The 22,611-nt window shown below is 38.6% G+C and overlaps 1 protein-coding gene across 5 annotated transcripts in view; it reads right to left on the bottom strand.

The window, feature by feature from the left end:
- The window catches only part of BIRC6 (baculoviral IAP repeat containing 6), a 175,555-nt gene that overhangs the window by 17,151 nt on the left and 135,793 nt on the right, over positions 1 to 22,611 (bottom strand). For all 5 annotated transcript variants that reach the window (XM_050972011.1, XM_050972008.1, XM_050972010.1 and 2 more), the window contains exon 66: positions 5,549 to 5,759. In XM_050972011.1, coding sequence (XP_050827968.1) covers positions 5,549 to 5,759 — 211 coding nt within the window. The remainder of the gene's footprint in view (positions 1 to 5,548; positions 5,760 to 22,611) is intronic.

A 22,611-nucleotide genomic window follows, 5' to 3' on the forward strand; every position in this document is an offset into this window, starting at 1 on the left:
TCTCCTCTTGTTCTCCCTGCTGTCCACAACAGTTAGACTTCAGCCTTTTTGAACTGTTGAAAGAGAATGTATTTCACTAACATCTCCTGTGCCTCCAGGGAAAGGAGATTCTGTGCACTGCAATCATGAGCACAACAGAAAACCCCTGCCCTGCCTCTCCTCAAAAGAGACTTTTGAAATCCTGTGTTTGCACAACAGCTCTACCCTGACAGCTGCAGTTATCTGGGGCTTCTGTGAGGGTCTACATTATGCAGCTGCCTGACTTCTGAGTCAGGCCACACCTGTGGAAGAGCAGTTTAGGAAGCAAAATGCAGGAATAAATCTGACTCACCCACACCTCTGCCCCATCCAAGTCTCATTTTTTATCCTTGACTCTGCCTAATCATGGATTTCAGCCAGATTCTTAGGGAGGATAAGATAGCTGGTAAACAAATTCCCAAAATTAGACATACTGCCTTATCAACATTTAGCTTCCTCCCACAAGTGCTCCTTCTATATTGTAATGGTTAGTTAGGCTAAAGGTAAGGCTTTTCCCCCACTTTTGGAGAACAAACCAACTGCTATTGCCATAGCATGCAAGATTCCTATGAATGATGACATCCAGTTTTTCTTCCCCCATTTTGTCCTCCTACCTTTATTTGATTCAAAAGAACACCAAGTTAGTGTTACCCCTCCTGAACCATTTGTGAGATCACAGAACGGTTTGGGTAGGAAGGGACCTTAAAGATCATCTCATTCCAAACCCCTACCACAGGAGGGACACCTTAAACTGGATCAGGTCATTTAGAGCCCCATCCAGCCTGGCCTTGAACACCTCCAAGCATGGGCATCCACAGTTTCTCTGGGCAACCTGTTCCAGTGCCACACCACCCTGAGACCAAAGAATTTTTTTGTTATATCTAATCTAAACCTACTCTTTCATTTGAAGCCATTTCCCCTTGTCCTGTCACTACATGGTCTTTGTAAAAAGTCCTTCTCCAGCTCTCCTGTAAGCCTCTGCCTCATTATTTTATTCTCTACTTTAGCATTATTCACAAATGTTGGAAAAATGTAACAGCTCTTTACAGTTTCTCAGTTTATTTACAATCAGCATATGGAAAATCAAGTAATTCCCTAGACTCTAGATGGGAAAATCTGTCCATGGCCCCCCAGCCATATGTACTCTCACACTGATGATAATTTTTAAAGCTCACAGAGTTTTGTGATCTGAGATAGAAATGAACATCCCTGCAGACATGAGCTATTATACTTGGTTTTCTATTTCTTTGACATTAGAAGACCACAGCAGCCCTTTCTGAAAACATATCCTTAAAATATGTTTATGCTTTTGGCTATTAAATGGCTATTAAATAAGGCAATTTAAAAAGAACAGGTGCACTATAAGACAAAAATCTTACACAAAACAACTCTGGAGCAGATGGAAGTGTGAATATGGTCTCTGTACCCATCTCCCTCATGTAACAAAACATCCTGGTCTGAAAAATCTAATCCTATTTAGCTCCCTAAACTGTATGCTTATAAAAGGGCTGAGACAAAAATGTAATTCAAAGCCCAGGAAAAGGTTCAAAGGATTTCACATATCACCAATACACTGGGCAATCTTAGAGCACACCAAGTAAACAAAGGTCAGAGTCACTGAGAGGGTCCCAGTCCCTCAGGAAGGTCAGAAGACCTCCATGAGCCTGCTGCAGCCTTGTGGCTGCTCTATGGACCCTACAAAATAACTGAACTCCTTGGTCAGATTCAATCTTGGAGTCCTCCAGTGCCAAAATTACAGCCCCAGTGAAGATGACAGTCCATAAACTCTATCTCAGAGAGACCTGAAACACATGGTATTGCTCTGTGCACACATGAGAAAAGCAACCTGATGACTATTCTGCTATTTGTGAGCACGTATAATGTGGGCAAAGCCCACTGTTAGCTGAGAAAATGCCATTCTCCCTTCTTGCTGTCATCTCCAGTGCTGCAGTCCTGTCTGGTTTCAATTTCTCTCCAAGCTGGGTGATACTCAAGTCATCCAGAGGCACCAGTAGGGCCCCAGCTTGAGAGAAGCAGTTGCTGGGAACTTTACAGATCTCTCAACACTCTATGAAGGAGGAGACAAAATAGCAAAAGTGAAATCATAAAGCCAGTAAAGATGCTTCAGCTCCATCCTTGCATTCTATCACCCTGCAGAGAAATTTCTGTATGCAGATAACTAGCAGTTTAACAAACTCCTGAGCTTTAATGCAGCAAAAATCTTTGTCTAAATGTTATGACTTCCAGAGTGGAGGGGGAGCCAAATATGAAATACAGACACAGAAACTTCCCCATACAGTTTTTCAGCCACTGAAGAAAAAGCAGAGAAAATGTCAACCCATATTTAAAGGGATGACAGTCACTAATATATTTGCTACAAGAGACAGCAGTGTACATGCTAATAATTTAAGCCATTAATTTAGCTTGTGCTAGAGATGACAGCCTTCTCTTTATGCTGTGCTAAATGAATAATGAATTATACACTCCCAAGGCAACTTTAATTTTCCAAGTCAATACTAATACTTACTCAGCCGTGCCTGGTACTTGGAGGTGAATGTGGTGATCCAGAATGAGACCCTTATCAAAGCACTCACAGAGTACAGCCCAATGAAGCATTCAGCCCCTGTGCCCCACAGGGACAGTGCTTACAGCACAGGGTTGCTTAGTCTTAGTCTGGGGCTCACTGTCTTGGGATAAAACTACCCTAGGTTTGCAACCACAGCCCTCATGGACTCCACATTCATTCCTTCCAGTAATTCACACTTGCTCAAACAAACCTCCTGAAATCAGGCAAAACAAAGGGACTGTGACTTTGCAAATGACCACTGGTGAAAGCTGGTAGCCTCCTCCCAGATGGCTACACCTACCCCACCTTGGGGCTTGAAGCACTATTTACAGACATTCAGTGGAAGCATTTCAAACCAGAGGCTGCAGGACTGCTCCCTGCAGAATACCATCAGCTCAAAATGTGAGTTTCACATGCAGCAGAAGGAACTGATAATTGTTTTTCAAAGAAAAACAATTAAAACAAATTAGGCCTCGATTCTTGGGGTTCAGTTCTAAAGAAATTTTTTTGTGTTTGAAAATGCACTCTTTCACATAGAAGTTCTCCAAAATAGCAGTGAAGACAATGAAAAGCCATAGCAGAGAAAATACCTCAAGCCCACCTGGTTGTATTCCAGCATCCCTACAAAGCATAATTAGGAATTTTAGAGGTAAGCTTACTAGAAACACATCCCACGAATGAGCCACCATCTCATTTTGCCAGAATAACCATTTGGCACGAAGCTCACCCAGCTTGGTTCCAGTGAGCCTGCTTTGCCACACATCAGCAGCTCCCTGCAGCAAGGGGCTCAGCCAGCACAGCAAGCTCATGTCTCAAACTCAGCCCTCATGGCAACTCATTACACCAGCCTGACTGCTCTCCAATCACTGATGGCTTTGACTTCCTAGCATTCAAACAGCCAGGAGAAATCATCTCACACCTAAATGTCTTCTCCATTATCCAGAAATGTCTCCATTTTCTAACAGAATACTGTGGCCTTTGAAAGTAAAGGAAATTCAATGCTAACTGAACTCCACAACCAAACTGATCCCCTTCAATTCTGGAACAAAGTGGACACTCCCAATCCAACATGGAGATGACATTTGGCAGACATGCAAGTCTGCTGCTCAGAGGATGTGATGTTTTGCCTTTGAAATTAGAACCCATAACTCTGGTTTGTTGTTCTGCCAATTTGATCTGAAAGGAACAGCAGATTGTCCCATTTAAGAAATTCATGCCAATACTTGCTTATATTTCTGGCACACCTTCAACTAAAACACTGAGAATTCAAGCCTTCCACCCCAGTGACTCCAGGCTGTTCAGGCTGTTGATGTTTTCATCCTTGTCTATACACTGCTTCAAACACAAACTGCACTATGCTTAAACCACCCAGCAAAAGACAGGCTTTCCTTTTGTATAGCAAAGTAAGACAAGAAAATTGTACAGATAATGCACAAAGAATGAACCACAGAATTCCTATCAAATCCATCTAATATTAAAATAATTGTGACTCTGGAACTCTTCTTTGCTTCCAGATCCTAAGCTGGCATGAAGAACTACTCATACTGTATTTACTTTAGGAAATAGAAAGGAGCCTATGAACAGTAGGTGCACGCCACTCTCACAGAGAGACTTTTTAGGCTTCAGCCTGGGGAAGTGACATGAGAAGATCCAGGTTTCCATGGCCATTAAATCCCAGGCTAATGGATGACCAGATGAGCAAAGAAAAAACAGTCAGCAATTCTGGTGGAGAATTACATGCACAGGTATTGGAAATGGATTACACAAAAGCCAAGCTGCTTTCCTATTTTAAGAAGATTACATATTACATATACTATGAAATATATAGATAATATTGCCAGCAAGCACAAGCTGACTTTTTTAGGTGGGTATCCAACATAAAGAACTGGTTTTTGTCCTTCCCAGTTCTGTTTATTTTGCACCACACTAGCAAAAAAAATATCCCACTACAGGTACCTTACATGCTTGATAAGCAAGACTTGCAGTCTCAGTCAAGAGGGACTGGAGAAACTGATGGGTAATTTAAATTTTGCAGAGAAGGAGAGGTTATTATTTCTTAAGAAGCTGTCTTCAAATTGGAAGCAAGTAAACAAAATCAAGAAACCAACTAATTACTGGAAACAGAAAATTATTAAGATAAAGAATTGAAAATTTGCCTTGCAACATTGATAGTCATCAATGAAATGACAGGAGTATGCAAATCTACCAGCTTATGTCTGTCATACCAAAACTATTCCCTGTGAATAGTCCAGTAAACCAGACAGATACATACAAACACAAATCTAGATCAAACAGATGGTATATTCTCACTCTGGATGGCAACATCCATTCAGAGAAATATACAGAATTCAATCTTCTTTCACTTCTATATTCATAAGTAAAAGCTTATCTTGTTTCAGCCAGAACAGGGTTAATTTTTGCAGTATCCAGGAGAAGGCATGGCCAGGACCCAGAGGTTACCGTACCCCACCACAGACCATTCCTGGGGCAGGGGAAAGGGACTCTCCTCTGGGAAGAAGGGGTTCCTTCTAGCCAAGTAAGTGTGGTGGAGGGAGCAGTTGGGTGGTGCCGGTTCCACACTGGAGGGAACAGCTGCATAATGCCTGCTCCCAGCTGGAGGGAGAGGTCAGGGTAGTATAGCTAAAATTGGGTTGAGTTTCATGATGAGCATGTGAATCACTCTCTCTTCTGTACACTTTTGTTAATAATTTTGTTGCTGTTTGTTCTTTTATCTCATTGCTGCTTCCAGTAAATTGTTCTTATCTCAACCCGTGATTTTTTTAACCTTTTGTGCCTCTAATTCTCCTCTCCAGCCCACCACAGGGGGAGGGGAAGGTAGGAGCTTGCAAGGGGCAGTGTGGTTTGGAGTGCCCCAGGGGGAGCACTAAACTGGGGAGTACCACTCCTAAAGCACAACCACACAACACAGTTTAAATGAAGGGCAGGGTTGACAGAAGTGCTTACCTCAGCCTGTTGGTGTAGGTATCTACACAGGTCTTCATTTTAGCCAACAAGGTCCCAACAGAAGCCTGGGACTCCAACTGCTCTTCCTCCTCTTCGCTGCTTTCTCCTGACAGAGGAAGAAGTAACGGCACCATGGATGTGCAAGAGGCAATGGCACGGAGCAATTCCAGCAGAGCTCGGTACAGGGGAACGTGGCGAGCCATATCCAGAACTGCAAGAGACAAGCAGTTCACCAAAATTACTAACTCTGGAGACCCTCTCTCTCCTAGAATGGATGTTTCAAATAGAAAAGCTACATTTTAGTAATTATTAAAATACTAATGAAATGTAATGATAAAATACAGTATTTTGTAATAGTCATTTTCAATTTTTGTTGTAATTGACCTGTACAGAAAGAAATTTACAAGATACCTGGAAAACAAAGGTTACCAAAAGACACAAGGGGACAGAAGTGCTAACAAGGTATGGAACAGGATTTTCACATGCTATATTAATTTCTAGAACCTTAATATACAGTCCTGGCTCTAACTGTACGCTGACAGTTACAGTAAACAAAAATCTATGGAGGAAAAATCATAACCTATGGAGCAGCAGTTAGATTCATCAGATTGTGCTGAATCTAACAGCATAAGCACGCATGAAGACTTTCACATCACCCACTTTATTTACAGTCATCTTCTTTGGGAAAATTTCTCTGCATTATTGCAAAAATGTTTATAGCTCTTAAATGAATGAAGTTATCTACTCAGTAGAAGTCCAGTTTTGCTTCTTTTCATAAAGAAAGGATTGTTTTAAAAACCATTATGTATTCTGCAGAGCATGCAAATTTTATCTGCATATATATAAAACACAAAACAGTAAAGATGAGTAAGAACATATATTAGGCAGGCAAACCTCACTGTCTTAGTGCTTAGTGTGATATACAAGTATTGCAGAAGTAACTGTGGGAAGAATATAGATATCAGCTCCTCTGATTAGGAAAGACATGCAGAGATACACAATTCTAATGGATTCCCTAGCACCACACTGTTTATTTTTCTTCTCCACTTGTTTGGACAAATATGCAATGGATGTCATTTCAACTGACTGTATCATTAATAGGAATCCTGAAAATGTAGCAATAGGCAGATACTTTAACACAGCTGCTTCCTCTGCCCCTAGGACATGCTATTTTTAACTTAACTGCAGAAAATATTTGCTCTAGTTTAAGGAATTCACAAATGACTGAGTTTATGATAAAATAAATTTATTCTTTTTCCAGCAAAAAATGCCAGACAACAAAAAGCCCCTGACAACTTGCATTAGGACAGAACAAAGCATGGAAGAACTCTTTAATGTTTCATTTAGCACATCTCATCCTCAAGCTAAAGCAGATCACAGACTTTCAACTCCTGTCACCAAACCCTTAGCTCTAAATACAGCAGGATGGGACAGCATAAATAGCCAAGCTAAATTCAACAAGCCAGTTTATGAAGGTTTAAGGCTGGATTTATCTCTGCCAGGATTTCTTTGATCAATAGCTTGCTATTTGTCTTTTGAATCTATTACAATGGCACAAACTCTTAACTGGGTGAAGTGCTATTGAATAGGAAGAAAATTTACCAAAACAAAATATTAATCTGCCAGGCCTGGTGTCATGGCTCTAAAAATAACCCAAGTCAAAATAATCCATATATCTAAAGCAAACTCAATTTAAACACTGCATTAAGAAAACCAGTTTTAATTACCTGCTGATTTTTACCTTTACATATATATTTATATATATATATGCCTCCATTTTTTATGCTCACTCTCTAGTGAAGAATAATTGCCCACAAAATGTAAAAATAAACACATATAGATCTGATGAAGTGTGGATTTAAAAAAAAACAAAACACCAACAAAACCACACACATCAAAAAAAAAAAAAAAAAAAAGAAAAAAAAGAAAAAAGAAAAAAAAAAAAAAGAAAAAAAAAAAAAAGGCAAAGGAGGGTGGTGAAAAAAGGGCAAGCAAAAAATATATCCTACCATATCCCTGGCCAGAAACCACCTCCCACCTGTAGTGCTAAAGACCAAGTGGCTCCTCAATTTAATCAATAGCTGTTTATTATGAGGATATGAGGATGGTGAGTGAGGGAGAGATATGAACTCTTAGATAACCACAGCATTTCACTCTGGAAACCTTTTATTTATTTATCTTAACCATGAAATTTTCATGAGACCAGAATACATAATTCCAAATCCTTCAATGCTGGCTTGCCCTCTCCTTTGCTAAATGGATAGTTAAGTTCAAAATTACCATCAGGAAGGGAACTGAACCGACATAACTTTCAAGTGGGAATGTTTTCCAGAGAGATGGGAGAGATTTCTGGTTTTAGCAGATCCAAGTCACTTGCACTGCTTTGCAATAGTTCCCATGTGAAACAAATGAAATGCATTCACTTGGCTTCAATTTAAACAACCTTTTAGGGAACAACTACTAATTTCTTTTACCTTAATGCCAGACTCTGTGAAACTCAGTTTTTAGTGCCATTATGTTTTTTATGCTATTCTGCTCCTTTATTATATTTACTAAGAATTTTGACTCATGGAAGTGTATTTTTCTGCCCAAAATGCCTCAACTCCCCTTCCATCCCCAATATGTTCATCAAGACTGGATACCTAGATAAATACCAGAAAAACTTGCTGGAAAGAACCCAGAATTGTCAATTTTTTTTGACAATTATTATTGTTTATTATCTTTATCTGGCAGTTCACCTACTCCTTGTGCCTCCTTTCAGTTGAAAGAATGCCAAACTGACTACAGTGTATGCTTAGTGCAGATACAGCTCTGCTTTCTCAAACAGATGAAAAAGACTTTAGCAGTTTGTTGAGCTCTATGTAATTTTTAAGACACTATGTTTAAGCCCCTAGGACAACAGGATACTCTTTTGTAAACAAAGAGTGTAACACCCCTGGCCCAGATCTACTCTTTGCTAACCTGCCCACCTCTTTCTGGTGTGACCAGCTGCAGCTACAGATGTCCCAAGAGCAATTTTCTGGACTGAGAGAGGCTTAACGTGTCCAGCAGCATTCCAAGTAGAACTTCAGTTCAGGCTGTGCCACTCACACTCCATCACCGTCCTCACTGCTTTTAGTGTTTGCAGCACATTTAGCCAGGATTTATGAATTAGATTTTTTCTTCAGATATCATTATGTATTTCATAAATATAAATTACACAGGTTTATAATAAAAAAAATTGATCCTGTAACAAGGTCCTTTAAGGGAACTGAATTGAAATACTATAAACATGAATTAAAACATAAAATACAAACCTGCAAATTAAAAAAGTCTATCTCTATCAAATAAAAGCAATGGAACTTTTGGACTACTGTCCTTACATACAGGTATCTGGCCAACTAAGATGCCAACAAATATAAACTTCAGTGAAGAACATGTGTTAAAAGTAAACCACTGTATTCTTCAAAGTATGCTCTCCCTTGGGAACATATCGAGCTTTTTTTGTCTGACTCAATTGAGCAATGAAAGTGTATCATAACACTTTACCTGAATTAAATATGATAGCTTTTCTTACAGGAAAAAAAAACCCAACACACCATGAAACAGAAACAAATACTTCTGCTTATACCAGACCTATAATTTGAATACTATTAGGACATATTTAATATGTCAGAATCTTTTTATATGGGTACCTCAGTTGTGTAAGAAGGCACCAACAGCCTTTGATTTATATGGGCATGCACGTAAGCACACCAAACTGCAAATACACAGCATTCCTAAGAATGAAAATGGGAGATAAACATTCTTGGCTTTGTAAAAATGACAGATGGATATTTATCCAGGAGTCTCTGTTATCCCAAGGACAAAACAGTTACTAGATAATGACAGATACCTTTTACTCAGAGCTCTGTTTGGGGCTCTCAAGTCTCCTGCACTGAGTACACTCAGAGTGTCCTGGCTGTCAGGCTCCCACCAGCTATGGTGTCTCTCACATCTGTCCATTTTTGTGCTGCTGGTGCTCCCCTGATTTTGTGGGTCAGTGAAGTGCTGAGAATTTTCAGCTCCCAGCACCACAGAAGCTGCCCCTTGTTGACTCTCAAACAGAACTGCTGCCACAGAGAGCCCATGTGAACTTCTGCTGGGTTTCCTGAGCACCTCTTCAAATGATTACTGTATGACACATGCTTACATCAAAAGAAAAGATTAAATTATTTCATTCCTCTATTCAAGGCAGGAATTTGCACTCAGGTTTTATCCTTCTTTCTTAACCAGGGCTGTCAGGATAGGTCTGCATGGTGACAAGGTGGTGTCCCAGAGAAGGCTCCAAAACTGGAGCTGGGAACTGGCTTCTGCACCATTTGACCCAAGCTGCTTCCCCCACAGCCTGCCATGGGATTCTCACACTGCACTGAGTGAATACACATCAAGGTCTACCTGCTGGCTGCACCAGCAGTTAACCAGTCAGCCAGCAGAGCATGAAGCAGAGCACAGGCTAAAAACTGCAGTTGAACCTGGAGCAGGAGCAGGCAGCTGCAGGACACCACCACGGCCTCTCACTGGGCCTGGAGGCAGCTGTGACAGCCCAGGGTGACAGAGCAGAGCAGGAGGTGACAGAGAACAGCAGGGCAACAGCACCATGGGCCGGTGGCCAGATGATGACAGCAGGCTGGAATACCAGTGGTACCACATGTAACTGTTAACAGCAGCATTTCTATGCTATTAACCTTTGTTTTATTCATTAAGCAATTATGAGTGGACATATCCAAAAACTGGGTCAGTGTCTTACTGTCCCTGAGCAAAGAAGTTCAGGGGCAACAGGCAGCATACATAGTTACTCACAATTCATATCCAAAAAGTACCTCAGGTCTAAATTTATTCTGTTGCACTTGTGAAAAGCAGAAACCTGAGCAAGGTCACTGCCATTTGCTAAGATAAGTAGGGATGACAAACACCTAGAAAACATCTCATGGTTTAGGGGAATTCAGCTAGTCTCTTGCAACAATATTTGCAACTTAGAAAGATGGTGAATGAAGGCTAAATAGGTAAAAAAATAGAGATTTCATTAAACTAAATCTCCCTCCTATGCTAGTAACAATAAGTATGATTTGGGTGGAAGGAAAAGGAGTATGACTGAAGTTTTGTTAAGAATTCTTGAGTTCCACAAACTGCTGAGCATCCTGTCTTTTGAAAACTGCCATCTTTCATATGCCTAAATGTCATGGGATATTAAGGCATTTTTGAGAACTTTCAACCTATGCCAGCTTATTCCTGTAAAGCAATTGATTAACATTGAAAGATCATGTGTGATTTCAGAACATTTCAACTGCGTTCCACAAATCTATTTGTTCATCACTAATATAGATCCATTTCTTACAAAAATCTAAGACTAGCCATATGCAATTACAACCTTTATATAATGAAAAAAGCATATGAGGGCAGGCAGTTTCACAGGATCAAGGTATCACCTTAAATTTTATATATATCTGTAGCAAGATAATGACCCAACTGAGTCTAATACTCCTTTGCCTTCTTTTAATATTATACAATATTCAAACAAAGAATAGCCATGCCTAATGGCCCATTAAATAGACAGTACTGAACAGCAATAAATTTTTTTGCAATTGATTTAACATCCCCAGTTCAACTTAACTGGCTATGAATAAGATTATTTCCATTGCAAAGTATATTTAAAACATCACAAAGAATATGCACATTAATTTTAAAATGAAGCAAACTATTAATATAATGTATCCATTATATTAAAATAAAATCTTCACACTTTACAGCAAATTAGAGAGACAAATACAGAATAATAATTTGTAAGAAAATTGTGAAAAGTTCTGATTTATTTGCATTTAATGTCAAGGCCTTCCCCACGGTGATTCTCACAGTGACTGTATTAGAAATTCCTACCCCAAATGAGTCTATAAACTTGATGTAAAAAACCCCCAAACAGCCACTTGAAGAACAATAAAAAAATCAACACCTTTATCAGACCCTCCTTCCTTCTGTGCTCTTATAAAAGCTGTCTATATATGCTCTCAATCTGTCTCCTGTATGTAACTTCTAATTTTCTGCACTCATTATTTAAGGACTTAGTGAATTTCAGTCATTTTAGAGACCCACAGAAGAATTTTTCTTCTGTACAATCTTATTTTACTTTGGACCAAGACACATGACTGATGCTCTGCTTTTGTTGAAGGACAGAAGGTTGTGCTGGCAGCCACAGCAGAAACTGGAAACTCTTCCAAAACTACAGTCCTTTTATTTATTTTCTCAAAGAGATCTACCACTGCAAATATGAGAGAGATGATAATGAATGGTCAATTAAAAGAAAGTAGCTGAAAAGAAAAATGTGTTCAGGAGAGAACCCATATGGAAACCCCAGAAGTATAAGGGAGGCCTCCTTCTTGTATGGGGTAAAGTTTCCAGTGACCCAAGAGATGCCTCCAAATCTCACTTCTTATTTTGTTTTGGATCTGTTTCAGTAAGATGTTTCATCCTCCTGAGAAGATGAATGTGTTTTGTTAAATACTCATTCTGAAGTAGCCATCTAATCCTGCCTCAGTTTTAAGCAATGTGAAAGATAAATACCAGTTATGTGGAGTAACTATATTATAAAACTGTTTTATTCATATCATGCACAAATGCTCAAAATTTACCACAGTGTATCCAAGCCTCCCCTGCAAAACCCCCAAGAAAATACCTATGTATTCTGAGCGACCTATTTATTCTTTCATAGTAATAAAGTTTAAAAGACATGGGATCATCAACTTAAGAAGCTCAAAGTAAAACATGACATTCTTATTGCATTGCAACTTACAAAAGTTTAAGACCAATGTTAAGACCATGACTACAGCACCACATCCACCTGGCACTATATTTTTCATTTCATGCTGTTTAACCTCCAAATAAATTAAAAGTAATTTGCCAATTTTACACCATTTCTAAAACATGCTTAGTAATAAGTGAGGATGTTTTTTTGATGCCTCAGTATGTTATTCACCCATAGCCATGATCAGATTAATGACTTCAGGATCTCATTATCATATTAAAGACTCTCAGCTGCTATGAACACCACTGTTCAAAAAAAAAAAAGGAAACACACAAAGGAAGCACTAATTTTGTATTTTTAATTAACACTTTCAGAAGACAGAGTCTTGTGGCCACATATACTGCCAAGCATGAGTGAGGCATTCTGTCTTTCCAGCAGGGCCACACACCCTTTTGCTAAATATTTTAAAACTGAAGCTGTTCTTCAGCCCCCATTTGCTGCATCTTTGCAAACATATGATCTATGAATGCAGTCCCTGCTGCAGGCAATAGTGTCGGTTCCAAATACGTCATGCTCTGCTGCCTCTTGATTTTCTGTTTCACAATCAACCCAGGGCAAGCCTCTTTTATAATAAGCCTAATTAACACACTGTGCTCTGCTTTGATAGAAAAAGAGATCGCCCAAAGAGTAGTTCAAAATCAGATCTCTAAGAAAACATTAGCCTTTGACTAAAAATAAAACAAAAGCTTTCCAAATATTGTCATCTTGTAGTAATTTAATTAGCCTGACTTTTTCTTCACTTATTTTAAAATAGGAATAACACCAGCATTTTCACAGTACTATTTTCAGTACCAGGAAAGATGACATCAGGAGAGATTCATCCCTTGAATGATGAAACAGGAGAAAGGGGTTAAGCACCCTTACAGGCCATGAGTCACAAAGCTCATGTCAGAGCAGAAAAACAATGGGTTGGCCTCTGAATTTAAGATGGGTACAGTGTCATGCTCCAAATTATTACTATTATTGTTCAGACACAACTTGAAAATTTTGTCCTTCTGATGTCAGCACTGAGCCCATTACCAGTTAAAAAAACCCAGGTCAAATGTTAGAAAAGCTGATAAATTATAAATTAATTACTGAGGCTGCATTCAATCACTAGTATCACTTCAACACCATGTGCATTTCCCCCTTTTATCAAAGAGATGGGACAGACCCGGAAAAGAGAGAGAAGGGTGACTAAACAACACAAGGTACAGAAATAGCTGCTGCGCTATCTAAAATGAAATAAAGACATTGCAGCCTCAGTGACTAATGAAGGGTATCATAAAGATATTGCTTTTAAATTATGAGTGGTAAAAAAGTGTGTAGAATTAGACTGATCAATATGTTAAAAGAATGGGCACACCATTAGAAGAAATAATGCCATTTGTACAAGAACATACACTACACAGTACATCACTTTTAAGGTTTGGAAAAGCTTAGCACTAAATGTCAGGGTAGTAAATATTATCACAAGTTCAAAAGTAATTGGGAAAATTGATGTAAGAACAGGCCATCAAGGGCTAATAAATGAGGGGACACCACCCTTGGCAACATACTAGCAGTACCAAAGCAGCATCAGCATGGCAGCCCCATCTCTATATTCTCCCTGTTATTGTCCACTACTGGTGATGAAGTGGCAGCCTAACAACCTTGGTCTTAGCATTGCTATTACTGTGTGCTCTAGGAAACTTGGGAAGAAAAAGTGTGACTGCAAGAGGAAAGGAAATCTGCTCAATTAGGCAGGCAAAATGCACTGCTCGGGGAAGTCGGTCAGTCATCCGTAGTGCAGTAATGAGCACTCAAAACTAGAGCTCTTAACCATTCCTGGCTTGCTTATTTTTTAAAGAACATTGGATTTTGGTGGAGTTGAGTACTTTCAGGAAAGTTCTATTTAAAAGTCAAGTCAAACAACACTTTTCATACATGTATCCATGAATCCAGAAAAAAATCCATTGTCAGAAAAAGTGCAAAGCATTATTTCATTAGGCCAATATGTTCAGTTCAATAAACAAGACACAATTTCCTGCATGTGAAAAAGGATGGAAAAAAGAAACCCAAACAGTGCAGAAGACATGAAATCCAAATTGAGCTTTTAAAGCGTGACTACTAAAGCCATGCATGATCCCCAGTTTTGGGGATATTACTATTTAATGCCACACTCTAGTCCCTCATAATGGAATCCACTAGGTATCACTCTGTGCCATTAAACAGAACTCCGAACAAACCTGGAAAGGTGGTCAGGTAATGGAGAGATTCTTCTTGCAGTCTACAGAGCAATCTTATATGTGGCTTGGGAATACATCATCAAGCAAGAATAATGAATGAAATCTAAATATGCAAAATTGTGTATTCATTGGTTTTACTTGATTTTAAGAATGGTCCAGCAGACATCAGTGTAGAAAGGCTGTGAGCAAAGTACTGCAGAGTAAGCACAAACTGCTATGGGATCCAACCCCACCACACCTTTTAATAATTTCTCCTCTGAAAGAAAGCTGGATTAACCCATTACCAGTTCTTAAAAACAACAAAATACAGAGGAACTCAATTAAAACATAAAGTTCTAACCCAATCATGTTTGCATTGAAATCTAGAAAACATGTGTAAGGAAGCATTAATGCTCCCGGAATGTTCTATATTATCAAAAAATAAAGAAGAATCTAGAGAAAGGCATAAATAAAAAAAAATTTAAAAATATATTAAAAATATGAATAAAGACACATATAAAGACAGGCATTCAGAGACTGCATGAGAATAAGCTGTTTGCCTGATTAAGGGATGACAAAAAACTTATCGCAAATACAACCCACTATGGCATTTAGTAAGATAGAAAGGACCGATGATTTCTATTTGAGGTTGATATACTAAAATAAATCTGATAATAAAGGTAAGCTAGAAGTGTGAAATTCATCTTCCACTTAGAAAAATAAGGGAAATCTTTTCTGCAGAGAAATATACAAGATTTAAATATTCTGCAGACAAACCCCTTCTTAAAAAAAAGTTCAAAATAAGTAAGGAGGTGGAGGCTTGCTTATCATGCCATCTTAAGTGTTCTAAGTGTGCAGCACTACACAGAGATGAAAGGAAAGGTATCACTACCCTTAGAACATGGATCAGGATTTTTTTATGAAAGTTACATTGGATTTCATCATCCCTGCAATGGAGAAGGGAATAGTGATTTCACTATTTTTGGCAGAGGAGTGGGCAAGCAGCCACCTTGAAATGGTCCTCAGTCTGAGCATTACCTCTTCCAGGCCATAAAACAGTCACTAGGATTTTTGAATAAGACAGGAATCGGAAATAAGATGGAAACCTGCCATTTCATTGCACATGCGGCAGAAATAGATGCAGAAATTCAAAATTAGATAATGGAGTTGTGGAATGTTTTTAAACCATTACTTCAGCAGATGGAAAAAGGCCAAGATTTGGGTCTTCTGCTCTGTCAGCAGAGGATACCAAGACCTTTACTGGAATGAAAGGATGTGTGATTGCTGTGCTCTATTTTTCCTGTGTGTGAGCACACCTACAAGATCATGTCCTCAGGGGATAGAAAGGAGACTATTTAAGCATCTCATTCTGCATTCAATATCTAATTATTTCGCTTGGCCAAGATAGCAGAGCCACTGTGCATATGCAAAACAGAACTTTTATCACTCCTGGGTATTTTTCAGAGAATAGTTGGTTCTTTCAATACCATGATGGGCTTTTAGTAAACACACAAAGAGCATGCTGAAAAGTTACAGCTTCCATGAGTCCAAGTTAAATGAAAGCTAATCCTTTGTATTTACTGCGTATTCAAAGTGCCTTAGTTAGCTCTTATGTGGCAAATTTATTAACCAACAATATATGATAGGAAGAATCATCTATAAGATTTCTGGAATAAGAAAATTTTCACCTTCCTGCAAACTCGTGCAAGTTCCTGCACCACTTATTAAAATGGATCATCCCATATTATGCTGCAGCAGAGCAAAAAAAAACCCTCAAAATGAAATACAATATTCTTTTGTTAATAAGCTGCATTGTCTTGATGTCCTTTAGCGAGGACAAGATAGAAATCTCATAATAAAAAAAACTATACTTTGTGTTGGAATAATTTGTCATAGACTACTTCCTTCAACCACAGGGATCCATTACCTTGGATTTGTACTCAGGACTAAGAATACCCTCAGAGAATAGTAAGAAAGGAAATACTCTGAGTGGGAAGTGTCTGCATAACAATATGGGAAGTGCCAGATACATTTACAATGTTTTATTTTCAAAAATATGAGAGGAAAAAAGAACACAAAAGAAATAAATGACAAATAATGTTGTTACTGTCCAGAAAATGAAAACCTATCACTTGACTAAATAAATAAAGTTTTCAAATGCTGAAAATGAAAGTCAGCCCTCACCTCAGTAAGTTCTTCAAATGCACATCGAGACACACACCCCAGATGACAAAACTCTTCCCTGAAAGTACAGTGAGCTTACTCTTAGGAAAAGTAAAGCAAAAATGTCTAGGACAACCCCTGGCAATCTGCTCTGAGCATGAACAGAAAGGGATTGTTAGGGATTTCTTAAGTCAGGAAATTTTTAGCAGCTTATCTTATTGTGCTGCCACTACTTGGGAAAACCAGTAATATGGAGAAACACAGAAAACTGAAAATGTATTACAGTTCTTTCAGAGGTCTCTGGTGTACCTTAAAACATTTGTGTCCTGTTAGTGGTTAATGTATCTTAGCAAGAAGGCACAAGAGTTAAAAAAAAGGAAGAAAGCACACTGGACATTTCTGCTATATAGGACATGAAGTGTCGTGTCACATTCTTCTTTGAAGTCATATTCTCTTTTCAAAAAAGACTGAGCCTGCTGGTAACAAGGTATAATTTTTACAATTAATTCTTAATGCCTCTCGTAAAACCTGTGAATGTTTGTAGCATGTGGCACTGCAGAGCAATCTATTTCACACATCCACCACTCATATTCCCAATCATAATTACCAAGTCTGTATGAAACCACTTGAGATGTACTGTCTAACTAAAGTAAAATAAGCAAAACCAGTAGGACTGGTAATATTTATTCTGGAAATTTTGAAAGATGCAGTGTGGTATCTCCAATTTTAAAGGGCTGGCTGAATACCTTCACCAATTACCCTCAGAGGGGAAACCAATCCATTACTTATAGACTCCCAGGCTTCCCCTATGAGCAAGGATACAGCTATCAGTGTTGGCTTCCAAGTGATGAAGGGAAAAAGGGAACTCCTGGGTGAAGCACTCCTGAGCCTTAGCAATGAGATAAATGGCCCAAGAAAGCCTAAGGATAGGCTCCCTCCACACTAAGCTTCACTGCCTTGTGCCTTGAAACAGTCAAGGCAGTGACCTGTACTGTTTTCCCAAAACTAAATAGCCATCACTAGATGGTGACAGTCTATTGGCAGAGGGAATTTCACTGAACACTCATGGCCAAACCCAGACACTTTTGAAAGCAATGACCCAGGCCTTTTATTTCTCAAGTGAACAATTAAAAGTAAGACTACAGAAACCAATCTCAGGAACGAAACCAAGACCAAGTGCATCTCATGTACCTTTTGTTAGCTTCTATACATCCTTGTATCAAGGATCAGCATCTAACAGTATTTCCTGAAAGAAAACTCATCTGCAGGAGGCAGGAAGGCAAACACCATGGTTTAGTTTCCTTCTACATAAGACATATTATACAGTGGAGTGCAAGGCATAAAGTTCTGTGAAAAAAAATCTGTCTCTGCTTAGTAGCAGAAGAGTTATGTCTAAGTGGATCCAAAGGGGAATAGTAAAAAATTACAGGTCCTTGACAGGCAGATACAGATACATAAGCAGTCTGTTGCTCAAGCTTTCAAGACAGTGATAATATCCAATTACCACAAAAGGTCCACCAATCCATAGTGGTCTCAGAGGAGAAAGTAATCTTGTTTACTTAGCATTTCAGGACTGTCCTGTAAAGCACCTTCAGAAGCTTAGCCATCAATTGGAAAAACTTCTGTTATTTACGGCTCACAAAAAGGGAGTGACAGACAAAAGCCCCACCCCACTTTTGATTCCAGAGCAATTTACTCTTCTCATTTAGGCAGCAGGACAAAAAAAAAAGTGGATGAGAAGCAGAAGAAAGAACAACGTGGGATGTGAGAAGGCCCAATGAAATCTCATCTTTACCCCTCCTATTTCTCAACTGATATTTCTTGAGTATCTTAACCATGAAAATCCTTTCCTTCTGAAAAATTTAATGGGCACTTTAATTCACTATGATCAAGTGAGGGGGGCCAGAGGTCACAAGCTAGTCTGAGGTATGCTCTGTACTGGCAGCTGCAAAATATAGCACCAGCTGAAAAAATCAATGAAGATCTGGCAGTTCATGAATTTATGTTTAAAAGCCATATAAAACAATGTGCAGTACAGGAACAGATAAAGATTGAAGTAAAGTTCCAGTGTCTCAGTGAACTTTGCTAAATACCAATTTGCTGAAAAAAATGACTTCCAATTAGCTCTTTGTAGCAAACCTCAGTCTCGGAAAGAGCAAGTGCTTTATCTGTCATGCAATCCAGTACCCAATTACAAATCAAATTTAAGCTACTTCATTCCTACAACTAGATTTTTAATTTTCAAAGACTCTAATGCCACGATGTTTCAATACATAATTACTCCTTATAAATTACAACAAATTTCTGCAACCCAGCAGAGCTGAAACTACAAATTTATAATTTGTTCTTTCATAAATCTTTTATATTATTAACCAGCCAAACATATAATCAGTTTTGACATTGAGAAAAATTCTGTTATAGTTCTAATTCAAAAGCAGTATCTGCTAGAAAACAGTCTGCTACTTCAAATGCTTTGAAAATACAAGCATATATTCATATTCTTTTGCAATAGGAAATAAGAGGTTAATGGGTTAATAATAGGTTTTGTGGGTTAATATTTTCATCCTCTTATTTCAAACTATTTCCAAATAAAGATAACAAAACAGAAGAAAGAAACATATAAAAGATGCTGGGAGTGCAGTAATCACGAGGTTTGTTTTGTTTTTCAAGATCAGTCATCTGAAAACTCAAACAAGATGTGTTCTTTCTCAGATGGTTAAGATGCTTTAAGGACTTAAGAGACAGAAGTTGGTGTGGTACTGCAATTCCCTGAGAGCCACCCTCCCGGACTACGATCAATTCTCATTACTCTGCTTGCCCAGTAAGGACTCAATATTCACTTACTGGACTCTAACACACCAAAATTCATGAAGATGAGAACTCAGAAAACTGATACTTGAAAGTCCTAATATTCCCACAGAAGCATGAGGCCTACAGTCAAACAGGAATAGTCTCAGGAATTGTGAAGGAATAGTCAAACAGGAATTGTGAAGGAATAGTCTCAAAAACCTGCTGTCCTTGATTAAAAAACCTCTCTTGAGCTGCAGAGAACAGCACTGAATCAGAACTGAAGCACTTCAGAAGTTACTAACCACTTTAGAAAGGTACAACACCCATACAAGAGATTCTTTTTGATATAAGGAAAGAAGACAAAAATGAAGATTGCCCAGTGTCAGAAAGTCACCACACTCAGCTGGGGCTGAAATCTTCACCTTTCACTCAGGAACATTCATCAGTCACCAACTTCTGAATTGCTTCAGCACTTGAAGACAGCTATTTAAATACTTCTCTCCTAACAAATCCATGACAGGTCACGTGACACCTTCTAAAGGCTGTTTTTTCTCAACTTTTGTTCAATTGTCAAGCTTAGTACTTTTCTTGACAAAACAGCAGTGTCCATTCTGACCATGATCACAGGAATTGAGCTTGACCAGTACCAAGAGAAGATGGTGTTGAAAGAGTTATGGCAGAAGAAGTGGTACTACTTCACATCCATTTAATTGACTTCTTAATGCAGAACTATTTCAGAGCAAGGGGGAGAAACTGGAACAAGAACATTTTTGCTAAGCAAAAACTGACAGGTAGGAACTGACTGGAAAAACTTCTGTAGTTAGTTATGAGAAAATTCTGATTTTTTCCAAGGGTATTTTGGGTTGCCATCTAAGTTACAAAATCAGGAAAACCCCCAAACAATAGCTAAAAGAACAATGAAATTCCTCAATCAGAAGGAAAACAAGATGAAGTGTATAGCTGAAGTGTCAAAATCATAAAGTCAATGCTGAGCTGAAATGAAAGAGCCATAAAAGAGTACAGTAAGAAAGCTAAATAAAAATAACTTGTGCTGCTTCAGATGGAGGATCTGAGTCCTTCCTCTTTTTTCCAGCAGAAGAGTAAAAAAATACTTTGAAACCTTGCCATGCCTATCACTGCTGACTCAAGGGCATCACACATCAATCTGCATCATAAAAAATAGGCTAATAGCTCCCACAAAAAAAACCCTAGTATCTGTGTTATCAGGAGAAAGAAAAAGAAAAAAAAAAAGAAAGAAGGAATGTGGCTGTCCACTTCTTGCTTATGCTAAGCCAACCAGTTCATCTTAATTTATGCATACTATTGCATCTCCCAAGAGACACAGCTTCTCTCCATTGTTCTACAATTTAACTGAAAAGCCACCAGACCTCAAAAAGGGAAGTTTGTGGAGGTTGTTGGAGAAGAAAACAAGAATACATCACCCTACAGAATACATGTGCTACCTCATTTCAAGTACTTTCCTGCATCTTAGGGAAAATTCTGAACAACTACAAGGGAAAACAGTCTTCATGGGCAACTGATCTTTTAGATTTTATCAGAGCACTTTAACCTAAATAGATTTTAAAGTCTAGACATGATCTGAGTAAAAACATGCTTTTTAAATGAAAAAATACAGCCTATAGAATGATTTTAGCATGCACAAAAATCCAAATTCTATAAATTCATAAAAATAAATGAGGAAAAATTCAACATACACTTAAGAGAACTTGCTTCTTTTGCAGTTATGATGCTCTGGGTTACCACATTACTCGTAGCTGTAGCATATAGCAGGATAATGATGATTGAAGAATTGGGATTGTAAATTGTTGAATTGATACCAAGGAGTTTTTACAAGATAGCTTGGCAACTTCCCCTGAAGTATGAATATCTTTAAAATATGATATACATTTGTACTGCCTAAGGTCCATTCCTATGCAACAGAAGTGACTTCAGCAGTAATGAACAGAGTGACCTCTAATCAAACAAATTTGCCCTGCTCTCAGAATACAACATAAATCAGTTACTGAGGAGTTGCCAAAGTCTTACTAAGTGCTTGAAAGCTCTTCCTAGATGGAGGTAACAAAATTAAATTTGGGATGTTTTTGGATACCAGTGTCCAAACTCCACATACTGTGTAACTATGTAATGTTCACCCCAAAACAGGTGGGTTTATTACTGACATCTATAAAATGTACTCCCAGACTCTTAATGTTATTTTACACAAAATGCAAAGTATCTCCCGATCTTTCCAAATATTGAGTATTATGGATAAATCAAGGCCTTTTGCACCCAACCTACATTACTCACTTCACTCAAGTGAGAAATCTTGCATGGAATTTTCTCTCCACACTGAAGATGCTATAAGGAAGTTATTTGCAAATGCCAGCTTGCACCCAATATGGATGAGTTCCTTGAGTTCTGTATAACTGACAAATGTTAAGTCTGACAACCTTTATTTGCTTCTTCTCAAACAGCAACTCTTTGCCACCACTGACAGCCTAAGCAGCTACTTCCCCATCCTTACTGTGTTGTGCTGGAGATTTATTTTTGGCTGGGTCTGTTTCCCAAGCCCATTCACGTCATGCCCACACAGACACTGCATACCAATGCAATGGCAGGATGTGCAAACGCTGCGCCTGAATCACGCAGTGCAGGAGGCAGCTCTGCCCCTCATCTGGAGCAAAGGCAGCCCACACAGGTTTGTTTCCCAGGCTTCACCACAGCCACTGAAGCCACAGTTGCAGCACAATTATAAAAACAGCAGACCACGATGAGACCTCAACCATGGTAAAAACCAGGCCAAGAACTGTTTCAGGATTTTTTTGCTGCTCTCTGTGGGTACATCGTAATTAGCTGCTTATTTGCAGTGGAGCTGCAAATGTATCATTAATCTTTAAATAAAATATTCACGTTGCACAATTTCCCTCTTTCACAAGGGAAAGGGTTTGATTTTGAGCATGTGAGGGTTAATACAGTACAGCAGCTTGAAAATTCTGTTATTGCTAGGTGCTGTCAGCAATGTGAATGGTCAGAATACACAGGTGAAAATTCCCCCATCTTTGTATCTCTCCATGGATCCAAATGAATACAGAAATACATTTAGGATA

Source organism: Serinus canaria, chromosome 3 (genome assembly GCF_022539315.1).
Source record: "Serinus canaria isolate serCan28SL12 chromosome 3, serCan2020, whole genome shotgun sequence".
Lineage (NCBI taxonomy): Eukaryota > Metazoa > Chordata > Aves > Passeriformes > Fringillidae > Serinus > Serinus canaria.